This window comes from Wyeomyia smithii, chromosome 3 (assembly GCF_029784165.1).
Source record: "Wyeomyia smithii strain HCP4-BCI-WySm-NY-G18 chromosome 3, ASM2978416v1, whole genome shotgun sequence".
Classification (NCBI taxonomy): Eukaryota; Metazoa; Arthropoda; class Insecta; order Diptera; family Culicidae; genus Wyeomyia; species Wyeomyia smithii.
The window spans coordinates 88,134,827-88,161,568 of NC_073696.1; the positions used below are offsets into that span (position 1 = coordinate 88,134,827).

At 37.3% G+C, this 26,742-nt stretch overlaps 2 protein-coding genes across 2 annotated transcripts; both read left to right on the forward strand.

Moving 5' to 3' along the window:
• Positions 1–342: 342 nt before the first annotated feature.
• Positions 343–6,266, forward strand: LOC129727284 (glyoxal reductase-like). The gene is made up of 6 exons (XM_055684960.1): positions 343–539; positions 765–845; positions 904–1,011; positions 1,235–1,348; positions 1,479–1,651; positions 5,724–6,266. Exons 1-6 carry the CDS (start codon positions 488–490, stop codon positions 6,072–6,074), a joined length of 879 nt encoding a protein of 292 aa, XP_055540935.1. The 5' UTR covers positions 343–487; the 3' UTR covers positions 6,075–6,266.
• Positions 6,238–26,742, forward strand: LOC129727282 (tRNA-specific adenosine deaminase 1). Its single transcript, XM_055684957.1, has 2 exons — positions 6,238–7,191; positions 26,191–26,742. Exons 1-2 carry the CDS (start codon positions 6,242–6,244, stop codon positions 26,543–26,545), a joined length of 1,305 nt encoding a protein of 434 aa, XP_055540932.1. The 5' UTR covers positions 6,238–6,241; the 3' UTR covers positions 26,546–26,742.

Below are 26,742 nucleotides of genomic sequence, written 5' to 3' on the forward strand. Positions count from 1 at the left end.
TTAATTGTAAAGCAACTTCTCGACAGCTTTACACAGCATTTGTGTATTGCGTATGTTGAACAAGGGTAGTCGAACTACGCCTTCTTCTGTTGTCAAATTTTAACAGCAAACAATAATTTTTACAATGAAAGTAAAGTCTAGATATCGTCAAATCAGAGAACAAAGAATAGCCAACTTCATAGGACGTTAACTGCCATTTTGAATTCTGGCTTTCGTTTGCTTTTTTCTGTTTCTTGCTGTCAGCTGCGTTTGTGTGTGATGTGCGAGTGCGCGACCTGTTGCGTGTGCGACGTATAAATATATACAATGGGCTGTGTTGTACACAGCAACAGTCTACAGTCACATGTTGTGAAAGGTAGTCACACTGACAGTTCGTCATCGATCGCAAACAGTAGAGTTTCGTTGCTTTGCCGAGTGTGTGCCGCGAGTGAGTTTTGTGGTGCGTGATTTAATTCAGACGCAAAGTTATTCAAGCCTGCAGTGTGCAATGAATCTAAAGTTCAAGCTTAATTCCGGTTACAGTATCCCGCTGATTGGTCGTGAGTATAAGTTTTGTTTAAAATTTTGGAATTGCAGCATAAATAGCAGATAAGGCTGAACTTCAAAAAACCTGTTTTTTCGAGTGATTAAGCTTGTAGACACACAGGACATTTAATCTAGCTCAACGCGGTTCAGCCGATAGTATTTTAATATTTCAGCTGCAAAGTCATTTGAATATATTTGAATGCGAATGAAAATTATTGTTCGTTTACCTGCATTTACAGTCGGTACGTACCAAATTCGCGGCAACCAGTTGATCTACGAATCGTTGAATTACGCGTTGAAGGCCGGCTATCGACACATCGGTTAGTAATTAGTTCTCAGCCCTCAGCGGTTCAGTTAAATTTGCTTTGTTTCCAATAGACACTGCTGTCGTTTACCACAATGAGGAGCATATCGGACGGGCCTTGAAGACTCTGCTTCCAAAGTACAATTTGCAGCGGGAAGATATCTTCATTACTTCTAAGCTGAGTAAGTCGAATCGGTTCCGTGGCACTGCACCTTTGATCCATTAAAGTGATCAGAATCTGTTATTGTAATTGGGATTGTAATTTATTCAAAGAAAGTCGCTTATAAGTTTACATTGTACATCAGGCGAAGCTAGTTATTATTTTTTTTACGATAATGGGTGTTGCGGGGTGCGAAAGTCAACGGATCATTCTCGCCCGCCGTTATACAATTTACCCTTTTTCAGTATCTCAAGTCAACAAAGGCGAAGAATTCGTGGAGGAACTGGTACATAAGTCATTGGCCAATTTACAAACTGAATATATTGACCTCTACCTCATTCATTGGCCAGGCGTTAGCGGTAAGCGATTTCCTTAGGCCTACTTGAATTGTATGTTCCATTTGATTAGATAAGGTTGTGGAAATTATGCTTCGTTTTAGTTTTGTAAGCTTGTCTCCAGCATTACACAGCAAAAATTCTTTGGTTGCAGGCCTTCAAGTGTCTCATCCGGAGAATGTTCTTTATAGGAAGCGAACTTGGAATGCGCTCTGTAAGCTACACCGAGAGGGAAAGTGTCGATCCATTGGTGTGTCTAACTATATGGTTAACCATTTGCGGGAGCTGTTGGCCGACTGCAATGGTGTTAAACCGGCTGTAAATCAGGTACGAACCATGAACTGCTTTAAAAACGCTGACATCTTCACATTGCGTCATCTATTTGTCATTCATTAACAAACCCAACCATGGATTGTTGTATTCAGGCGTGTTTTGTATTTTTATTACATATATATTTTCTTCGTCTTCTTGCTGTTGAGTAAGCTTCAAACTTATCAAATGAGCAAGTAAAAGCGAAAACGGGAAGTGTGATAGCCGAAAAAAAAACAGGGACAGAAACCTTAGTTTCGTCTGCGTAGCTTAAAAAACGTGCTTACCAATTTATGTCTTTATCAGGAATATATAACTGAGATATACTGAGATTGGTAAAGTTTGCTACAGCCAGAAGGATAACCAACGGACGAGACTTGCTTTCAGTTTGATCATATCCTGGTTAATACTGCAATTCTCAGTCGTCAATGATGTGAGGTCTTTTCGAAGCGTAAACTTTGACTCATATCACCCATTAGAGGTTGTATAGATAAAGTTGGATGCTTATTGGATATCATCTGCCAGACTTATTGTTGAGTACACTCAGAACGTGGATGAAACGGTTGGAGATCTAATAGAACAGTAGAAGTGCATCAAACTACATTGTTAGCAATACAGTGCAAGAGGTGTTAGGTACAATTGAAGAACCACACGCAGTGTGAAGCCTCAAGAAGTGATAGATATAAATCCAAGTTTTAGAGACAACCATTTTAAGTGCTGGTAATGGTGAAAAGCTGAGATAAAACTGTTATTTTATTTGTGGAAAGTAAACAAGCTGTGAATTTATGGACGAAGAAAATAAAATTTGCAAAGAGCAAAAAATAGATTAGCTGATAAAAAAAAAAATGATGCCACGAAGTCGTTGCCGACCAGTTGTGCAATAAGATTATTCTGAGATTAGGAATACAATCCGCATGTGAAATTTGCTTTTCAATTACACATGTAATTGCTAAGTATTTTTATTGAAATTACGTTTCATAGTAAACAGTAGATGTTTGGAATAACCCCTCCCTTAGTTAGGTTCACCATATTCAAACGATTTCCGAGGCTGTCACAGGTAACTCGCACGGATTCCATGGATATTTTCTGGATAACCGCTTTGAATTGTTCCAAGCTGGAGATCTTGTCATCAGCAAGCTTCGATATCATGCAGAACCAGACGAAAAAGTGCATTGGGTTCAGATCTGAGGAGATTGGCGGACATTCATTTTCATCCAGAAAGCCGTCAAATTGTCTCTACATCAGCCTCGAACCAACTTCGTACAGTACCGTTTCTCTGGAACTCATGGTCAGAGCCTGACAACGTCATTTTCAATTGACAATTATCAGGTTATAGTGACGCTTTGACCCATCGCTCTCAATTGAAAAGCTATTGTATCATTTTCGATATGAAAAGGAGTACGCCAGTACCACTTTCACAACCCGAAGTAATTACGCAGCACCAGTGATCAACAGCGTAAAAAAATCCGAAATATTGATCGGAGCTTACGTGACGTATTTCTTGGATGCCATTGCTGTTCTAATTGCGGGTTGCGGTTTTAAAAACTATCATCAAACGACGCGAAACGGTGCTAATTTCAAATGAGACACTGAGGTGGTCATCTCGGAAGAGTTTCGGAGATTTGGGGAACAGATTTATAAAAAAACCACATACATAAGACAAACAAAATAAACTACTCGAAAGTGCCAACCTTTGCAAAAAAAACCTCTGTTTGAGTAGTTTATGGAGGTTGTGTACCTGCGCAGCCCTGCATTTGTCTCGTTTCCACTCGAAAAATGCAGTATTGATTTTGTAAACAACTTTTTGACAGTTTTGTAAGGGTTTTTGTTGAGGGCTCGAGTAGAGCCGCTATGAAGAAAATTCATTCCGTTCATTTTCGTCGAGCAGTTCATACTGGTGTTGGTACCGGGTGATGTGGGGCAGAGTACCAAAAAAAAAAATCGCCAGTGTTATGTATGTTTATAATTAACAGTGTTTGTCGATGAGAATCACAGGAAGCTTGCGACTATCCCCTGAACTATCACAGAAGCTGCACTCTGGCCTCAAGAAATACTCCTTTGAGACTCCGAAATATTGTTACTTGCTGCTACCCACAAGCGATTATCTTGTGCATTGTGTGGCTACTCCAGGACAAATAGTTTCTTATCAGAAAAAATGAACTCGTGCCCAGCGTGCGTGAAAGTATCATCTTCGCTCTTTTTCTGAGAGGACCCAGAAACTCCGTGAGTTTTACGCTTTTTGCAGGCTAGTACTTTCATATATCATACAAAAGGAACGGGAAAGACCGACGCGTTAAAGCTTGCATTCGAATATATTGAACATGGTGTATAAAAGATTAATCATTAGCCTGCGTCAGGTTCTTGACACGTTTAGAGAGGTAAACTTGCAAAATAATCATCTATGGACCTCGCTGTAGCGAACGATTTAGTTGAGCACGGCGAGTTGAGTGAAACGGAACTGGAATGAAATTTAATTTTAAAATGTTTAATATTTATTTTTCCTTTCACCAACATCGGAAAGTTCAGATCCTGTTCACTTGGTGCTCAGAAATGTTGACGAGCTCTCGATGGTATTTCTTCCATTCCGATATGATCGGTTTTGGGACAGGATCATATCAAATGCAGGATAACAACCACAAATTCTGCATCAGGATTTTCGCATGGCCGATTGTTAGGAAAGTCAGTCCGAGGGAATGAAAAAACCTTGAAACGAAACGAGTTTCTTTGCGATTCCAAGCGCTTTGAAGTTTTTGTTTGGGCTGACGCGCAGTGTAAAAAAATGTGCTTCAATTGGTTCACTACCTAATTCCTGCAAAACTCGTAGTTGATTAGAGGTCTATTCCCGAAGCTCCAGAATCAAGCTTGAAATATTGCCGACTTAAGCCACTAGGAATGTGCGAAACTGAAGGATAGTGGTAACAAGATCGTCCTGCATTGCAGTGTGCGAGAAGCCGTGGATACGATTCGAGCTTCGGTTGTTGAACTTGATTCCCCAACTACGGGTTGGTGCAGCAAAAAATAAACCCAAGATTTTCGATTGATCAGCTGCTTGTGATACCCTCGCATAAAATGAAGCTATTTGTCTCCAGACTCCGTTGAAAGATACTTGGAGACCGAAAGTACAAAAATGGTATGGATGGATGTCGCTGATAAAGATCATTAAGAAGCGTCTCAACCGAAATCCTCGAAGTAGTGGTACTAAATTGGCGATGGAGTCTTTGTCGGATCCTTAAAGATAAACTTCAGACTTACTCACACAAGATCCAGAAGGTTTAATACGTGTCGTTGAGACATAAACTAGAACGAGTGAAAAAAGCGAAGAGACCGGTAAGGAAAGCCGTAAAAGAAAAGTTGAGAAATAGTTCGTTTACCGACGAGAAGCTCTTCACTGTACAGCAGGTCGTGAATAAGCAGAACGACATAGTTTGGTTGCCAGAAAGATTATGAACTTACGCCGTTAGCACGGTCACTAGGCCACAGAATCCAGTTACAGTGCTGGTTTGGACCGTAATCATTCATGATTGCTGGATTTCGATGGTTTTTGGTCCCTGATGAAGTGAAGATCAGTCAGAATACATGTCATTTTGGTACCAGGGATTGTTTTTTCAACTGTATTTGGGGCCGGCTCAAAAAAGTGAATAAAACTCAACTCTGGATTGAACATTGTCCAGGGTTTATTCTGAGATAGGAATGGCCAGCGAGTTCACCGTACCTGAACTCCAATGACTTCACCGTCTGGAGTATGTTGAAGACCAAAGTCTGCTCTAAAAACATACGGGTGTGAAAGTCCTGAAGCGATATCTAGCGGCAGCTTGTGATAAAATAATACAAAAGTATCTCGGACATCTCATTTCTCATATACGAGTCTTCTTTGTAGCAAGTAGCGATTAACCTGTGATTAACGAGCTTAACCTGTAATTGACGCATCAATTTATGTACCGTAATGAAAATGATGATTCAGTTACTAAAGTCCAACGATTATTAAAACATGCAACAAAGTTTCGCAGTGCAACTAATTATCATGTTATATATTGATCATTAATAACATTAATTACGCTATTTCATCAAATATTTCACATTTCTTCCACAGGTTGAGTGGCACCCGCACCTCTACCGGTTGGAGCTACTGGAACTGTGCCGTTCGGAAGGAATCTTCCTACAGGCATACTCGTCACTCGGTACCTCCGTCTCCAACGATCTACGTAACGATCCGGTGGTTGCCGAAATAGCTGCTCGCCTACATCGTTCGCCGCCACAGATTCTGCTGCGCTGGGCGTTACAACGGAACGTTGGTATTATACCTAAGGCTCGCTCTCAAGCCCACATTGACGAGAATATTGCACTAGACTTTGAGATTTCGGCGGAAGATATGGAACTGCTCGACGGTTTGAAAGACACCAGTGGTGCGAGGTACTCGTGGGATCCGGACACGGTTGTTTAAAGTTTAACTAAAAAAATTGCAATATCATGCCTAGTATAGAATCCGCTTTCATTATTCATGTGGTGCCTTTTTAGATCGAAAAAAGTTCAGCGAGTTTTATTTATTTGGGAAGGTATACTGTTAAATTGTCATTGTTACCATCGAGTAATAAACTGTTAGTTAGAACTATGGCTCCGGAGGAGGCCAATAAAATTGCGAAAATATGCCTTGAAAAATTCGATAGCCTCCCGAAAACGGGAAAACCTAAGATAGACTTCGAGTGGACTATTTTGTCCGCTATGGTACAGCTGGAAAGAAAAAACAGTGAGGTGAAAATGGAAGTCGTTGCACTCGGGACCGGAACGAAATGTTTGGGATCGGATCAATTGAGCCCTAAAGGTGATATGCTTAACGATAGCCACGCTGAAGTGTTAACTAGAAGGGCATTCTTACGGTATTTATTGAAACAAATGAAAAAATCCTTGACCGAAGAATGCAGTATCTTCGAGTACAATTCATTGACAAGATTATTCAGATTGAAGAAGGATGTTTCCTTCGATTTTTTCACTACTCACAGCCCCTGTGGGGATGCAAGTATTTTTAAAGAGTCTGATGTTGATCATGAACCTTTAACTAAAAAAATGAAATTTTGTGAAACACATTCCTGCGAGTCTGAAACCGGTTCAAAGGCTGCAGATGGTATGACAGGAGGTAAACTAGTCGCATCGGATGGGGACGATCTAATGTCACAGGAGGTTGGATTGATCAGGACAAAGCCGGGGAAAGGTTTTCGAACATTGTCGCTCTCCTGTAGCGATAAGATGGCGCGCTGGAATATACTTGGAGTGCAAGGATCCCTGCTTATGATGCTGCTAGAGGAACCGATCTACTTGAAAGCGATCGTCATTTGTGATGGTACCATCTACAGCAAAGAGGCCATTGAACGAGCACTGTGGAAGCGTTGGGATGAAGATACATTGCAAGGCATTCTGAAACCACCGTTCAGATTGAATCGGCCTCTGGTTGTTGCAGCTTCGAACCAAAAGTTTTTTCCGCTCCGGAAGAATAGAGCCGTGGAGTCGGGGAAAAAATTTCAGCCTGCTCCCGGTGGTCTTGCTTGGTGCCAAGGGGTAGAAAGGTGAGTTTATTTCGTGAACTGGTTGAATCCTGCAATTAGAGAAAAGTAAGACTTAGGGAACTGGCAACACCAACTCAAAGTTTGTGGGATGATAGACTACGGTATTCGAATTTATGGCCCATGAATCATGGGTCACCTCATTTTTATTTATTAAATATCTAATAAATATTTATTAGATATCTATCAATTCGACCATTAACATTGTTATGAATTTATTTATATACTAGTTGAACGTTCCCGGCGATGCTCGGGATCAAAGGTTTCAAAGATAGATTTTTTTATGTTTCATTGCTGCATTAGCTCAACTCACTTCAAAAATATAATTCACATCTTATACTTATATCATCACTTCAAGTAGGGTGCCGAACGTTTTCGTCAGTGGTTTTCTTCGGGCCTTTTTTGCATAAGATCCCTACTTCAATATTCTGAGAACGCGCAGAACGGAAATACCCATATTGGATTGTTTTTTTCTGATTTTGGGCTGATTTACAGAAACTGGAAGTCACCATTTTGGATTTCAAAATGACGTATGGAGTTCCACTTTCGAAAGTATTGAAATTGTTGGCCAAATATCACTTTAAAAGTCATAAATTTGCATGTTTCACGTAGTTTTGTGAATAATATCTCAAATTTAGTAATCAGATACTTGTTATTTTTCTTCAAATGTCTTTTCTGAACGTTAACAAACATTTTAATGAAAAAAAAAACATGTGTCATCGCTATAAAATGACGTATAGAGTTCCACTTTCGGAAGTGTTGAAATTGTTGGCCAAATATCACTTAAGGTTATTTTCCTGAAACCGGAAATCGCCATTTTTTAATCCACAAAACTTCGTAGAAAATAAGAAAATAAAAGATTTTTAATGCTTAAGCTGCCTCTTAATCGATATTCAAACAAATGAATCGTAACCTTTCCTCCAGCTAAATGTCCCAAGAGTTCTAGTTTGGATTAACATAAAAAAAGTAAAACAGTAAGATTAAGAGCTGAATGACCTTCTGGTTAAAAGTTCTCTAATAAAAATCAAATTCAAATTCAATAGTACAAAAGTAAATCGAATGCCGTAATATGTAACTATTCACAAAACTACGAAAACATCAAAAATGTAAAGGTTTATGCTCGAGACATGGGTTATTCTGCAAAAAAATTGTAGATGTTGAAAGAACAACGAACATTTTATTGCAAAAAAAACAAATCATTGAATTTTGATTCAGAGGCGAATTGCGCATAAAAAGTCAAAATTTTGCATGTGATCGTAAAAAACGTATAAATTTAAAAAAATATTTTTAGGTGATTTTCTGTATTCTGTATGCTGTCCTCGTGGCTCTGTGGTTAGCAATGTCGATTGGCTCCCACACGGTTGTTAACATACATTTTAATGAAAAAAAGAATCACATGTCATCGCTTCGAGATTGGAATTCAGCATAAAAAGTCATAAATTCGCATGTTTCACGTAGTTTTGTGAATAATATCTCAAGTTTTAGTAATCATATACTTTTTATTTTTCCTCAAATGTCTTTCCTGAACGTTAAAGAACATTTTAATGAAAAAAGAGTCACATGTCATCGCTTTAAATTTTGATTTAGAGGCAAATTTAGCATAAAAAGTCATAAATTTGCATGTTTCACGCAGTTTTGTGAATAATATCTCAAGTTTTAGTAATCATATACTTTTCATTTTTCCTCAAATGTCTTTCCTGAACGTTAACAAATATTTTAATGAAAAAAGAATCACATGTCATAGTTTTAAATTTTGATTTAGAGGCAAATTCAGCATATAAAGTCATAATTTTGCAAGTTTTACGTAGTTTTGTAAATAAAATCTCAAGTTTTAGTAAACAGATACTTGTTACTTTTCTTCAAATGTCTTTCCTGAACGTTAACAAACATTTTAATGTAAAAAAATCACATGTCATCGCTTTAAATTTTGATTTAGAGGCAAATTCAGCATAAAAAGTCATAACTTTGCATGTTTCACGTAGTTTTGTGAATAAAATCTCAAATTTTAGTAAACAGATACTTGTTACTTTCCTTCAAATGTCTTTCCTGAACGTTAACAAACATTTTCATGTAAAAAAACCCACATGTCACCGCTTATTTTTTTATTTAAAACGATTTAAAATGATGGTGGTGACTGTACACCACTGAGACGGAGGCAATAACATCAATAAGATCAAGCGTTACGGAATTCCATTTTTATATAGTAGATTTTATAGAATTACATTGTTTTTATCTATCAAACTGTGCTGGTGGTAACGCAATTATAATTGATTTCAACAAAGATTTGATATTTTGGTTATTTTTTGTACATTTTTGTTAGAGTAAAAAACCATTTCTGTTAACATTATAGCAAACAATCCTTTTAACATTACAATATGTTTACAATATAATTTAGCAAGTATATTTGCAAGACTAACTGTTTTCTTAAAACTTCATGTTTTTCTGTTTTTATGTAACCGAAAGTTTGTTCAATAATTCTTTTGTTTGCTTGTTGATCTGTCCATTCGTGAAGCACCGTTGTGGCTAAAACTAGTGTTCACACATTTCTGAACAAGACTTTCTCTCATTGCCATCGTTGGAGAGTCCTACAAACTAAATCACGAAATTCCTTGCCATGTGAAGTCACAATGAGGAATAAGATCTAACATTTTTCCTGTTTTTATAATGTGCCGCATAATGTTTTTGAGGAATAATATTTTAAATTTTCATTTTTTTTTGCACTTCTGAAAGATTTTTAGTTTTAGGGTATTTGACGGTTTCATCAAGTCGTATGTATTATAATAAAATAATTTTTTTTTTTTTTCTTCACATAACATTTATTTGACACGGCACAAATACAATTTAATGTTTAACGGCGCCAATTATATCTGATGACTTAAAAACTAAAGCAAATTTTTTATCCTCGCTGCCGACTACGAGCTGAAATTAAGTCTAACTTAAAACTAGCATGGGATTTCCAATCAGTGTTTTGTTGTTCAATGGTCGTCTGATAATCGTCGAATGGCATGTATGGATTCGTTCTGCTGAGCCACGATGTCGTGAGTTGGGACAGAGGCTCGTAGTCCTTGGGTCCTGGTTCTATTGTGCGGGGTCTGGTTGCTGGTTTTGTGCTTAAGGTTCAAACGTGTTCTTGTCGTTTTGTTGGGTGTAGACGGAGGGGAACGGGACTAGACTGGGGCGTGGATGGATTTCAGGAAAACGTATATAAGGGACATGTAGGATAGGTCACGGCTCGCCAAGACATCACGAACAGGAACAGCCGGCTGTGCATAAAATAATTTATTCCACCTAAAACCATGTTTTGTTTTCAGCATGGATAACACTGGTCAACACAGGTTTTGCCCTGGAACTCAAACTGGTTAAAAAAAATGTAACATTTTAATAATTCTTGTGAATTTTGGTGCCCCTAGTAAATGTTGAAGTGCTTCGGAAGGCCGCAGAGTAAATCCAGATTTTTTTTCCTCTTTGTGGACTCATCACTGCGACCAGAGACATTTTGATCTATTGTGATATTGCCCAGGTGTTTTCTGTACTCTGTACTTCATATTATTGGCAGTATCACTATTGATGCTTGTGTGTGAGAGTTGACCCTTTCGTTTCAAGCTTACTGCTCTACTATACCGAGCCTCCTTCTATCCTACCAATATCGCCAAATTACAATTACCTGAACTGAGGCTACACCTAACGTTCCTCTCTGGCCAGGTTTATTCTAAAAGGAACTTATTATGTGATCAATCCTTTTTTCTACCGAACACAAAAATATCAGTCATTCAATTTCATCTTATCCGTTTTGTGCGAGACTTCGTACACCGTTCGTCTCTCCGAGCTGTCGCGTTCAATTTCGTTTTCCGATTGCAAAATAAAACGAACGGGCATTACGATCATCTCTTTTCCTCTCTAGTGTAGAATCCTCGCAATCCTGTTCGCACTACTTTATGACGATTTTTTTCGCATTTTCCTTTTGTTCAATATCCATTGGTTTTTAGTGGCAATGAACGACCGGAAAAAAATCATTTGACCGGCAGTCGCTGTATGCTTCTGATGCGTATATTCTGTTACAGCATTTTGGTGGCTGGAGGCGCTTGTTTTTGTTGTTACTGTTATTAATGTTTAGCGATTATGGAAAAGTAAGGTGTTGAAGCTGTTTGATTAATTCTTCATACATCTCTCAAAGCATCCATGGAAATCAAAGCATCGCGTTTGGACATGAGTAGTGTAGTTACATCTGCCAACGCGGGTAGCACTTTATGTTGCGCAGCTCGCGTCGCGGCGGTGCACAGTGGGGCGGCTCCATACAAATGCTGGCCAAGCGAAAAATTATCTTCAAATCATGGAAAATACATGGTTTTTATATAATTTTGGGACGCTGAGTACGAATTTGATATTATTTTTGCATGAAAATGCGTATTTTTGACGCCAGGGAAAATTTCATGTTTTTTATATATATTATATGAGGAAAATTTTACGTCGGCTTCAATCTTTTGGAAAATAAAATGCATGATGCTTGAAAGACTTTCATATGCCATAAAAAACATTAAATATTAATCAGTTATCAAGAAAAAGAAAAAAAAAATTGAAAAATATGCTTCGTGTTGAAAATTACTTAAGACTTGTTTTTTTTTTCAAAGTAGCAATTGATTCTTTTTATCGCATTCGCATTTTTTCCATTTGCATTTCTTTCCATTCACTTTCACCTTCATCTTTATTTTTGTGTTCATTTTCAATACAGTTTTAATATCTTCAAGAAGGGTTTTCGAAATGCAGTTTCTAACGTCAAAATAACTATTCACTATTTGCTCTGTAGAAATTAGCAGGGGATGTATTATGTCATGGTTTATGTTTACACGATTGTTTTTACATGTGACTGGTATGATATAAACTTAAAACATGATTTTGGTAGTCAGTGCTGGTGATCCAAAACATAAACAATGACTAGTTTTTGATACTTCGTAAATTATCGAAATATAGATCAGTTAAACTTGTAAATATGCAAATAGTGTGATTAATTATACTGAAACTTGTTCGAAAACGTTGTTATTATCAGACTAATATGAGCCATTTGTTATTTGCATTGCACGGTTTGCAGTGTACAATTCAAATTTACATTTTTGAAATCCGACATGTGCCGAACACTCGTTGTTTCTCTTCGAAAGAAAGGTACTCTGCGCAACTCTGCGCAAGATCGGACTGGATGCATTTTAAGGCATTTTTTCCAAGCTATTTTTTAAAACTAGTGCCAATAGTGCCAAACCCTGCCGTTTAAACTTTAAACGCTGTTTTAAAAAAAAAATACGTAATTTTTTGATTCCGTCAATTTATACATATATACATTATCCAATGATGAGGATTATACATTATCCAATGATTAGGATTTATTCTCCACTATTTTATAGACAACTTTTACTTAGACGTCATCAAGATTCAAGTTACTCTTGGGGCTCCAGCAAATTTCGCAACATTGCATTTTTTTTTCAAGAAAAACGCTAAAAAACGCTGACTCAGTACACTTTGAAAAATCATAGAAAATTCAAATTTTGTCGTAATGCTCTAAAAATTTGGATCCTGTCACTTCAATAGTATACAACTATAGGAAAAATATAATTGAAATGAAATTCACATTTTCAATTTTGGGTCGATGGCCAGCGATTCCCCACTGTGCGGTGGTGTACTTTGTCCGAAGCTAATTTAGATTCTCGCATCGCTAAGTACAGGTCAGACTCGATTATATATAGTCTCTGAATTTTTTCCACTATATATAATCGAATTTCATATATAATCTAATCAGAGAAAAAATGTATTTTATTCATTTTACATGAATGTTTTATTATTTTCGAATAAATAGGAAGAATTTTATTTTTGACACATCCCCCTAAAAGTCAGCAAACACAGTTATTATGAAAATTATACATATATCTTGTAGTTATTCCTGGTGTCAAATGGAAAGAAAAAGTTAGATCAGTATATATTGATTTGTCAACTCGTTTGTTTTTAATTTCTCAAATTTTTGAAAATTTTCAAATTATTCGTTTGTTTCTAAATTTTTGTAATTTCTTTTTTTTTATTTTTGAAATTTTTTTTATTAGGGTAATTTTATTAAGGTATTTCAATTTCTTTTAATTTTTAAATTCTTTAAAAACAACCAAAATTTTTCATTGTTTTTAATTATTTTCTATTTTTTTCCCTTTCTATCAAACGTAACGTATTTTCTGGATGTTTTCTTACGAAATGTTCGCTCTAGATCACATTTGAAATTTAAAAAAAAAATTTTTGCTACTATATATACTGCCGTTCTTATGCACGCTGGGACAACTATGCTTGGAACGGCAGTATAATCGAGTTTGGAATTATATATAATAGAATCATATACATATAATCGAGTCAATATAAAATCGTGTCTCTATATAATCGAATCCGACCTTTATATCATCGGCCTAACAGATAGATACTTTTGAATTCGAAAGTTATCAGGAGGCTAATTTTTCAAGTCAATTTGTATGCGGGAAATTCTTTTTCGTTATACATTAATAGTGTTCTCCATACATTGTTGATGATCCTATTCATGCATCAAACATCAATTTTGAAGTCCGCCTGCTTCGCCTTCGCCTTAATCCGCTCCTGGGTACCAGAAACAACTAACAACTCACAACTAAAATTGAGCTAGTTTCAACAATTCAATTTAGGTGGCCTCTAATGTTTCTGCTGATTTGCAATCTACCTCTATTTAAATTTTTGCATCTAAAAAAACACAGTTTGTAAGACGGTTATCAACCAATACATCACAAAACTATCAACTCAATTGTAGAACGTGATTTGTCAGGGCATAAGGATTGTCTTTTTCCACTATTTATGCATAACGAACCAGAAAAAAAATGACTGAAAAATTAGCCTACTGATAACGATGGATATAAAAAGAATAGAGTATATATCGGCTTATCTGTTGGGCCAATGATATAAGCGAAGCAAGAATCTAAATAAGCTTCGGAAAAATATAAAATACAGCCGCGCGCAACGCAATATATGGTATAATGCTAGCCGCGTAGGCAGAAGTAAAAACACTACTTGTGCCTGTCGGCGCTTTGCGACGCATAACAACGACGGACTTCAGCATTTCGCATGAAGAAATATTCAAACTATATCTCCACCTCATTTGTCCTCGAGCAATTATCGCTAAACATCAACAACAACAACAACAAACTTCTCCACCAAAAAATAACGTGCATCTGTAAGCAGTGCCCCAATCCCATCCGATGCAGCGAAAAAGCATTCATCGACCGTTTTTTGACCGTTCAGACAGCCTTTCAAGAACCAGTCGAGAACGAGAGAAACGAAAATAAAACACGCCACATGCTGCCGATCATACTCTAGTTTGCTCCGTTCAACATACATTGTAAATGATCGTGCGAGAGAGTTTTAAAATCGACTTCTCCGAAACTGCGGTCGCTATCGTTAGAAAAAAAATCGTCACACGAGAGAAAGAGAAAAACTTTTTTTCGTTCGCCCGATCGTTTCTGCCGTTCAATTCAAACGAAAAAAGCATGTGCATTCATCGCAGTCATAATCAAATTTCGATCCCTTCTCAAGCACTGGTCCAGAGGAAGGAGTCTTATCGAAACCTCGTTCCTCGTGCCAATATCGCCAATTACAATTCCCTGTAGAGGATCAATATTCCTGAGATCAGTTTTATTATAAGAAGGACTTTATTTTGTCAAGAGGAAGGAGTCTTATCGAAACCTCGTTCCTCCTACCAACACCGCGTCACAATCACAATTCCCTGAAGAGGCACTTTTTTGCTAACATGAAAGTCAGCAAGGGTACTATAGAATCCAGCTTGAAGTAAGGGTATGTAGTGGAGAGCCTGAGAATAAACCCATGTTAAAGTCCCTTGACAACCAAATGGCCTAATTCTAATAAGATTCGAACCCACGACCACTCGCTTATCAAAGCGGACTCTGTAACTTTGCGGCTACCTCCCCTTAAAATCCCGTAAATCCAGTTTTAGAGATTCGGGAACTGCGAGACTGAGTAGAGACAGGTTTCGTTGGTAATTTTGCACTACTGAAGAAATATAGTTTTCTGGGGAATCGGCGTAAAAAACCATGTAAAATCCGAAATAAGCGTAGAAAAGCCGCGTGGCTTTAGTGAGCAATTATATTTTTAAAGTATTATTTTTGTAGATTTTTTACAAATGATCTGAATCAGAGTGTACAAACGCACTACAGACGATATAGCAAATCTTAATGCATCAGAATTCTTTTCTAATTTTTTCTCTGTGAATTTCGGTACACAGCACACTGTTTCCAAAGCTGCAAAATTGTGATCGAAATTATTTTGACCCCAACTAGTTTCATTAATTACACAGTGCAACAATTTTTTGCCTGCGCTTCTATATATGATTTTTTGATGAAATTTGATGCAAAATCAAATTTCTTCGAGTTTGAACATATTTCAACTTAAGGGGCAACAATGGCACCATTTTGAATTTTTGAGGAATCGTAAATTTTTAATGTTTTTTCGACACCATTTTGTTTTAAAGCCAAATATCAAAATTCTAAGAGTTTTTCCACCTATTAGCATCTTCTTACCTATCTTTAAAAAAAAAACAGATCTTAAATCGGACAAAAACTTAACTCAAAACGGTGATTATGCGAAAATTGTTCTGGCATGGTTTTAGTATATTTCACAAAGCAAAATAATATCGAGTATGTCTGAGCATTAATGGTAAGGCGATAATATCTAAAATTGGTTGTCTTATATTCAGTAAAAAAGTCTCAGAAATCGATTGGTAGATGTCTGATCTACGTAAAATGTCAGCAACATGTCGATTTTCCCCCAATTTCCCTACAATACTAAAATAGGTTTATCTCGGCGTTAAATTAACTTATTTGAAACCTGTTTAATGTTATATCAAGAGTGTAAGTGATACTCAAAGATATAATAACAATTTGTCTTCACATGATCCTCTCCTTCATGCGGGTAGGGGGTTGCATATTTGGCCAGGTCCGGTTAAAACATATAAATCTCGCTACAGCTTACACTCTAGCTCACACTCTTGATATTACATTAAACAGATTTCAAATAAGCTAATGCAGCGTCGAGATAAACCTATTTTAGTATTGTAGGGGAATTGGGGCAAAATTGACATGTTGCTGATATTTTACGTAGATCAGACACCTACCAACCGATTCCTGAGACTTTTTAACTCAATATAAGACATAATTTGACTACCACTCTTAGATATTATCGCATTACCATTAATGCTCAGAAATAATCGATATTATTTTGCTTTGTGAAATATACTAAAACCATGCCAAAACCGTTTTCGTAGAATCATCGTTTTGAGCTCAGTTTTTGTCCGATTTAAGATCTGTTTTTTTAAAGATGGGTAAGAAGAAGCTAATATGTGGACAAACTCTTAGAGTTTTGATATTTGGCTTTAAAACAAAATGGCGACGAAAAAACATCAAAAATTTTCGATTTCTCAAAAATTCAAAATGGCGCCATTGTTGCCCCTCAAATTGAAATATGGTTAAACTTGGGGAAATTAGGTATTGCATCTAAATACACAAAAAAATTATATATAGAAACCAAGGCAGAAAAAAAGTCAGTTTTTGTTGCACTGTGTTATTCTCCATGTTATAAAAGTTTCAATTTGTGATTAATCCACTAAACAGTGAAAAACGAATTTTACTTTTCTCATTTAGAAATATAAAAATCCACTTTGTTCGGCAAAGTTAGAGCACATCTTAAAAGAAACAACTTAGTTGAAAACATCATGCTTATGTCTACCTATTCAAATGGAAGTTTTTTGAGTTTACTATAAATCAATTGTTTCAATTGAGCACAATTTTTCAATGTTCTACAATGATGTCTGCTATAATAAAATAAACAATTTCTTTGAAGAAAGTTTATTTTCATCTCACATATTTCTTTGGTTATTGACGATTTCTACTTGAATAATGTACTAATTCAAACTAATTACTCTTTACTCAAAAAAAGTGGCTTCAGCAAAGTTGTTTTGTTCATTTTATATTATTTTTTATTTTATAAAAGTTAGAATTTTGTGATTAATCTACTTAAAAGTAGTAAACGAGTTCTGGTTTTCCCATTTATGCATATAAAAATCCACTTTGCTTATAAGAAACAACTCTCCCAGATGGTCTCGATGTACGATGCTGGCCCACAGAGCCAGTCGTCGTAGGTTCGAGTCTCGGCTTGGGAGAGGCTGTTAGTGTCAGTAGGATCGTAGCGCTAGCCCCGCAATTGTCCTGTACTCTAAACAGTTAGCTGCGAAGTCTGTGCATAACAAACAGAAGGTCAAGTTCCGAATAGGAATGAAGCACCAAGGCTTTGCTTTGCTTTGCTATAAGAAAAAACTTTGTCGAAGACACCGTTCTTCTATCTGCCAATTTAAATGAACTATAAAGTTTCCTTTAAAATGCTCGAAATCATTTTTTTAATTCAATTTTCTAAATTGTTTTAATGTTATACAATGTGGTTGCTATAATGTTGTGGTTACTATAATAAACACGAGTTCACCGAAGAAAGTTTATTTTTAACTCTTAGGTTTATTCAATTATTGGAGATTTTTTCAAAATAACGCACTAACAAAACAAAAAAAGGAAATTCGCTTGTCATTGTTAGGGGAGTATAACTATTGGATCAACATTTCTGAAGATACTACGGCTCTAAATTCAAGTTTTTTGGGCCAAAATAATTTCGATCACGTTTTTGCAGCTTTGGAAACAGTGTGCACAAAAGAGAAATATGAAATCACTGCAAAAACCGTACACAACCGTACGTATCAGTATTCAGACGCCAAATGGCAACATTCGTACTGCGGATCTCCTTTTTATCATTTTTTTCTACTTAATCGAAAGGTGGAAAGGTTTCACGAGGGTGCCATTTAAATGTATGAGAATTTCAGCTCAATTAGACTTCGGAAAGCGGCGCCCTAAAGCGGCCAAAGTTTCGATATCGAATTTTCTTTTTCATGCCAATGTCGTTGAGATCTGAGTTATCGTGAAAAAAATGTTTTTGAAAACCCAATAGGCTTTCTAAGACTCTCTTCTCTAAAATTTTCTGTGTCTCAGAAAACCGATGTAATGTCATTTCTCCTCACAGAATCACTAACGAAATATCATTTATTACGGAAACAACTGCTCTCACACTGGTGAGCAAATCGACGCACGTACATGAAGAGAGCAGCGAATTGTGTGTATCTGTGGAGCTTGTAAAAAATACCGTGGTAGAATCTGAAGTATCTCTTTTGAGAGATTATAAATCGAGGTGAGCTTTCTCACATGAATGGACATTACACACAATAATTACACAATAGAGCCTACTGCAGTGCTTTTACAGTGTGTCTCTTGATTGCGTTTTGCGTTTGCATTTGTTAGTTCCGAGATACTGAAGAAAAATGAATTCAGGCACCACGCTTTTTTATGAGAGAAACTCAAGTTGTTTCTGTTGTATTATCTCAGTACTGCGCACTGCATTGTATTTCTGAGTATTCCCACTAAAGTAATTCATTACTTTTGTTTCGCTGGGCTGTGGTGTAAATAGCGAGTGAATCAATTTTTCTGCAAGCGGCAGCAGCACAGCTCAAAACATAAGAAAGGAATGTGGTGCAAAAAATTGCTACATGCAGCGCTCATGCCAGAGAAGTGCATTGATTATTGTTTCCAGTACAGGCGCATGAAGGCTATTATTAGATGCGCAACTAAGTTCTCGCTATGCTAAATATTCGTTATTTACTAGAAATGCTACTTTTTCCATCGCATTTGAATGTTAACCGAAATGCTGCTCTAAATGAGACAAAGTTGGTTCCGTCGCTTTAAAGCAGATATTTTTTGGTGGAAAAAATCCTTCGAAAACAATGAATTGGAGGAATTACTCGATGAAGATCCATGTCAAACACAGGAACAGCTTGCTTCGGTATTGAGAGTTACCTGCCAAGCAATTGCCAAGAGATTGCATGTTTTGAGAATGATCCAGAAACAGATTTCAATAATTAACCAGATTTTATACTGATTTTACAGATTTTAAAACTATTACAGATCTTTTGAAAGTAGTCCTCCAGCATCAACCGCCATGAGCGCGCCATGTTAGATTTTAGGGTGAGATTGTTTGCAGGCTTTTACTTTAACATACGCCTAAATCGGATAACCCAATGGGTTACAGTCCGGGCTGTTGGGGGTCATACATCTTTCGGCCGAAACTTCTAATTTTTCATCAGCCAGTGTTGGGTGTCAGAGAAGTTGGCTCACCTAGAGAAGCACTCGGTTCTTCAAAATACTTCAGTATTGATTTTACACAAGTATTAATAAAAATTCCCAGTTGGTCTCGAGGTACGATGCTGGTCTAACTACACGCAAAAGTTCAAGCTTTAATCATCCAATGTGTCCTTTCAATTCGCACAGAATTTGCTCTGACTTCGCACAACCAATGCGTGATACGCATAACGCAAAAGTTGTACAAGGAATACATTGACAGAGATCAAAATCAGAATATGTATCATATACACAAAAATCGTAATGTCTCGGTAAACTTCGGCTTCGGGCGAACGATCAGTTTCGAGGCGCTCAAAAAACCGTTCTTTATCTTCGCGAGCCGGTGCGTACCAACGGCTCGTGCATCCCTAAAAATCGTCAGCAACCGAAACAGCCAATAGCGAGCCTTGTTGCCGCGGAAGTTATTGACGCTGGTGCCAGTAACGCAGAACCGAATACATGTGAACCAGAGTCATAATTGAATGCAAAATGTTTTGGACTAATCTCATGTTTTTGTTTATTGTTAATGATTGAATGATGTTTTCAAATGACCTGATTCATGAAAGTGAATCGATCAGACAATAATTTCTTCAGTACCCAACTTATCAGTGTTGATTGCTGGTTGCACTGTTTTAACGATGCCAACCTTCTGAACATCGGCTGATGCTTCATAAGTGTAGTGGTTTGGAGCCGCGTAATATATTCGAAATACGCTAGAGCATCAAATGCGTTATGCCCAATGCACATGCGTTGTACTGGTTCCATTTTTAATCAGTAAATGCGCTAATTTCGCTCATAAATGATCTGGTTACGCACACTCCAACTTTTGCGTGTAGCCTTGTAGCACCAAGGCTCTGCTTTTGCTTCGCTTATTAATAAAAACATGCGGCATATTCAAATCGTCGGAAGCTGCAAAGCCAAAAATCATTACACAAGCCGAATGTTTGGTTTGGAACCTAAACTTTACTTTCTCAAGAACATCCTCAACCTTCTTTGGTGAAATGAATCGGTATGTGCGGCTGTTAGATACAACATCGATGCCAAACAGCTTTTTTTTAATTGGGATAGCTACTATTCCACACTCTCAAACAAGATTTTGCTCTCAGTGGACATTTCTTCCACTGAGCAACTCGAATCTGTTTCCTCATCTTTTCTAACTAATATAATAGATTCCTTCGAAGGAAGTTGCCCGGTGAAACGGAAAACTTCTAGTAAGAACGTATCTTGGTGGAACAATAAACTTGAAAAGCTAAGAAAATCGTCAAGGAGGCTTTTCAACAAAACTAAAACTACCGGAAATTGGACAGAATATAAAAGCTGTCTAACAGAATACAATCGAGAGATTCGAAAATCAAAGAGAAGGGACTGGAAGCGTACATGTGAGCAAGTTGAAAACTTGCCTGTTGTAGCTAGACTCCATAAAGCCCTCTCTACAGATCACACAAATGGGCTTGGCCGCTTAAAGAACGAAAACGGTCAGTTCACAACAGACTCTCAGGAAACACTTAGTGTCATGATGGATACACACTTCCCAGGCTCGACTCAATTGACTTCCGAAAATGCACAGGACTTCTATATGGCTCAACCTAGCTCAATTCACGACAAGGTTAAAGCTCAAGAATTAGCCAGTGTAATATTCACGACGTCAAGAGTTGAATGGGCAGTGGATTCCTTAAAGCCCTTTAAATCGCCGGGGCCAGATGGGATTTATCCAGTGCTTTTACAAAAAAAAACAAGGATATTATAGTCCCCTGTCTGGTGGAGATGTTCAGGGCTAGCATGACACTAAGCTACATTCCGAGTAAATGGCGAGAAGTCCGCGTCATATTTATTCCTAAGGCTGGAAAACGTGATAGGACGAGTCCCAAAGCATATAGACCAATCAGTCTAACTTCTGTCATTTTGAAAATGATGGAAAAAATCATTGATCTACATATCAAATTATCATACTTGAAAAGTAGACCATTAAACAAATTTCAGTTTGCCTATCAAACTGGTAAATCAACTGAAACAGCACTCCACACGCTGGTTTCAAAACTAGAGAAGTCTTTTGAGGCTAAAGAAATCTCACTGACAGCCTTTCTTGATATTGAGGGAGCATTTGACAATGCTTCTCACGAACCTATAAAAAATGCTATGAAAAAACGCGGTTTTGACATGTGCATCTTGAATTGGACTATCGCTATGTTATCAAACCGGTCGATAACAGCCAATTTAGGAAGATCAACTTTAACGACAAAACCAACTAGGGGTTGCCCACAAGGAGGGGTTTTATCTCCCTTATTGTGGTCTCTTGTTGTCGATGATCTTCTTAACAACTTAACGAACCTAGGATACGAAATCATCGGATTCGCTGATGACATTACTAATTTAGTTAGGGGTAAATGCGGATCTACTATTTCCAATAGAATGCAATACGCCTTAAACTACACACTTAAATGGTGTAACCTGGAAGGACTAAGCGTCAATCCTTCTAAAACAGTCATAATCCCATTTACAAGAAATAGAAAGTATAATATTGCAACTCTTAAGTTGGGAGACACACAGTTGGTGCTATCCAAGCGAACCAAGTACCTAGGTGTTATGCTTGACCATAAGCTCAACTGGAACGACCATCTAGAGTATGCGATCTCAAAAGCAAACAACGCTCTTTGGGCTTGCAGCAATACATTTGGCAAAAAATGGGGACTCAAGCCGAGGATGATTCACTGGATATACTCGGCCATAGTGAGACCCAGAGTAACTTATACCTCGCTAGTGTGATGGCCTAAAACTTCACAATTATCAGCTCAGAAAAAGTTAGATAAACTACAACGTCTGCATGCTTATCAACAACAGGAGCAATGGCCAGTGCACCATCCAAAGCCTTAGAAGCTCTTTTATATCTTCTACCCTTACATTAGTATGTACAACTTGAAGCCGAAAAAGGTGCTCTTAGGCTAAAACGTGTTAAATTTTTTCAGGAAGGAGATCTACAGGGACATTTACAAATCCTCAAAAATTTCCAACTGAACACCTTAGTAACCATGAATGAAGATCGGATGGACTCTAAGACTAACTTCAGTGTTCCTTTCAAAGTGATTGAATCCAATCGCACCGAATGGGATGAAGGAGGTCCTAAGGTTCGTCCAGGATCAGTCATTTTTTATACAGATGGCTATGAAATGGGCGAGTCTACAGGCGCTGGGGTCACTGGACCAGGAATCAATATATCAATTCCAATGGGGCAGTGGCCCACAGTTTTTCAAGCGGAAATAAATGCTATTCTAACATGCACAAGTATTTGCTTGGCTAGGAAATATAGGTATGTCAATATCTGCATTTTCTCAGATAGTCAAGCAGCTCTCAATGCTTTAAAAGCATACACATGTCAGTCGAAGTTGGTATGGGATTGTATTCAATCCCTACGACAACTAACTGTAACAAACGTTGTCAATCTATACTGGGTGCCTGGTCACTGTGGTATAGAAGGAAATGAAAAAGCCGATCTTTTAGCGAGAATTGGTTCTTCAACTGCTTTCGTCGGGCCGGAGCCATTCTGTGGGTTATCTTCATCTTGTTTGAAATCTGAGCTAAGAGGCTGGGAATCAATGATGATTGATGCCAACTGGAAGTCTTACTCCAAAGCAAGGCAATCTAAACTATTCATTACACCATGTAAAAGAATCACACGGAATCTACTCAGTATGAATAAAGCTGATCTGAGTACGTTAACTGGCCTACTCACTGGGCACTGTCCGAGTAAGTATCACCTTAAAAAATTTGGTAAATTGACAGATGACTTATGTCGTTTCTGTAATTGTGAAGTAGAAACCTCGAAACACTTACTGTGCCAATGCAGCGCATTAATTCAGCAAAGACTGCGTATTCTTGGAAAAGGTATCCTCACGCCTAACGAGATATGTCTGTCTGAACTAATGAAGGTAAGGAACTTCATCAAAGAAGTCATACCTTCTTGGGGTGAAATGCAAAGTCTGGGTGCGACTATCACTGATACCCATAGTGATTAAACAAACTGACAGTGCATAAAAATTAACGCGGAGTATACCACAATATATCTTACTAATGGTAGCAGTGGTCATAGGCTCCTACAGGGAAAAAAACAGCTTTTCGCCGGAGAATAGAATTATCTTTTTTCCTTTTTCATTAAAGAAAGCAAACTCTTAAAACGAGTCACTTGTAGTTCTTTTATCCGTTCCGTGATCAAGTGGCGTTCTATTCTAGCTCTGGAAGATGTGTGCAAGTCTTCTTCGATGATTCTTCGCATGGATTTCTCAGAAATGTTGGCATCTTTGGCAAATTTCCTTATAGAACGTACCGGGCTGCAAGCAGTCTTTTACGAACCGATTTGATCACAATTTGCATACGTGTAAACCGAGGACGTTCACTTCCCGTCTCCCGCTGCTTAGAACCATCCTGTAGGGACATTTTGATGCTATAAACTGTGGCCAAATGACAACCAGCGGTCTCGGCAATCTGTCTCGGCATCTTTTGGGCGAACAGTGACCTCGTAATCATTTCTTTCGCGTACATTCTTATTTATTTGCAATAAAACAATTTCGATGTTCTGATGCAACACTGGAAAATAAATGTACAAAAAACACATTGTCAACAAATAAACACAAATTAACCCAATACTAAGGATTGAACATTCTCGCATTTTTTTCTGCCGCACCTTGTATGTCATGGTTTTTGCAGATTTAACTTCAATTGTGGAATCTTTAAACTACAATTTCCGAAATTTTTACAAATTTCACATAAATATGTAAAATATCAGTAAGAATATTGTACAGAATTTACAGATTCTACATAATGGGACTCAAAACGAGTTGACTAATGCAGTTAATACCATGTTAAAGTTAATAAAACCGAAAATTCAGTAACCGAAATAAAGTACATAATCATTCACTGCTTTCCCAAGGTTCAACTGCTACGATCTCAGCGAGAAATAATTCAACTATTTTTCTTTTTTTTTAGTTTAGTAAGTTTTTGATTGTATTTATAATTTTTTAATCTTACGTAAGATTTTCTCTAATCCCCCTCTCCCTCATCGTAAGCATTCGTAAGAAATTTGGATACCATCTCTCTTCCCCTAGACTCTTACATAATTTGTGAATGACCCCTTGTACCAATTTCATAGGTCGTAATAATTGATTAAATTCCAGGATTTCTGCAGATTTTATTTATTTCGCATTTACCAGTGCTTTTTAGATATTTTAGACTATGAAGATATTTTCAGATTTTACAAAGTTTAAAGATTTAACAAATTTCGCGATTTTTACAGATTTACAGTCTATACAGATAAAGATTTCACAAATTTTTTTTTACAGTTTTACAGTTTTTATCGATATTACAAATTGTAAAGATTTTATCGTGAAGATTATACAGATCGTGAGGATTTTAAAAATCTCAAGATGTCTGAAGATTTATAGGCTTACAGATTCATAAATTTCTTCTCTCGATTTCGACTAATATCACAGATTTTATAGTTTTTATCTATATTACAGTTTATACCGATTCTACACATTACGCAGTTTTACTATACACATTTTATAGATTCTCCAGATTTCTCAGATTTTTAAGATGTTGTGAGGATTCCACGATTTGTACTAATTATACTGACTATAGAGATGCTAAGGGTATTATACAGATTTTACAGTTTCCCGTGAGTGTACCTACAGTTTCAACAAATTTTGCAGATTGAACAAGTTTCACATTTTACACACATTTTACAGATTACAACTTTTACGAATAGAAATTTTAATGCTGTTAGCATTATCTTTCACATTAAACGATTATATTAAACGATAAAGTTTTAAATTCCGCCTTCTGTTCGATTTACCCAAAACAGTCAAAACTGGAACGGAAGCTGGCCCACTATTCTGCAATTTATTACTACCACTTTCTGGTATCAAATTACTGCCCCACAAATGGTTCCTGTTCGTTCTTCATTAGCATAATTATTTCAGTCGGTTTTACGTAATCAAATCATTCCAATGCACTCGGTTGACTTATGATGCGTATAATTCAATTCTGAAAAAAAATCATAATTACTGTTGTGACATTTTATGCGCTCCTCCTAGCATTCTGGTTTCACCCTTATTCACTACATTTTTTCAATTACATGCTCGAAACTGGAATCGGTTTTCTATTATGGTGGAAAGTATAAACGGCAATAAATTTATTTCAATGATTTTTTAACTAATAAATAGAGGTAATTAGTATTTTGGGAGTGACTATTTTCAATAATAAATCATGTAATGAATTTGGTTGAAGTTCTGGTATTTTGCCTTGTTGTCGGAAGCGGGAAAATGCTTTCGAGTAATTTATCCTTTCCGCAATAATTTCATTTTCAATCAAAGCTGGAGTGTACGCCAGCGATTGAAAGGCACTAGGAAGTGGCCTCGATTCAGCTTGCCCGAACCGCTTGCAACTTCAATTCATTTCGTAATGTTTAATTCCATTCGAAAGGAGACGGAACAATTATTTCTTACCGCTATTCTACGACCGGCGTTCAACAACCTGTAAGAGCTGACTATTTTCTCGTTTGTGATTATAATTAACGGTGGATAATTATTTTCTTATTTTCTTTCAAATCTGCTTTCCTTCGTGCTTCTGGGTGCAAAAACACAATTACGCGGTGCTGGCCATCGACTGTTGACTTGCATTTGGCTTACGGTCTGCGATTATTCCATCAACCCCCGGCTCTGCTAAACCGAACCGGCTTTTCCAGGGAGTTGGAGGTGGAAAACGGTGGTCGACGACAGGGCACTGTTAAGAAGAACTTCGGTACCCCGGCAGCCCGACTCAAGATCTCGAAAATTGAATTATTCTCAGCATTCGTTGCCATGCGAAACGAGCTCCGGACAGCAGCTGCGGTTGGTGGGACAAGTTTCTCTGACACAAGGATAAATTTATCGCCGTCTGGCGTGGAGCAGGATGTGGCTGATTTCAACGGATTACGCTATGCTGACGCGAAGGGACACTCTCGAGCATACCGGGCGCAGTGGAATACGTTGCGAGCTCAAGTTTTTCGGGTGTGGAGTGAGAAACCAGCCAGCTTGGAGCAGTTCACCATTGATTCTTAAGGTTGCAAAATTAAGGGGAGAGTTGATACAAGCACTGTGCTGCATGTCACCTCTGGTTTGTATTTTGACTGCGATTAGAGTATCGATGATAGCCTAAATGTGGTTTTGAATTTGCGATGATTCATGGATAGAGCTAGTTTGTAAGTGTGTGCTCAAATTTACATTTAGGGTCAACTTGTTGAAGATTAACAACGTAA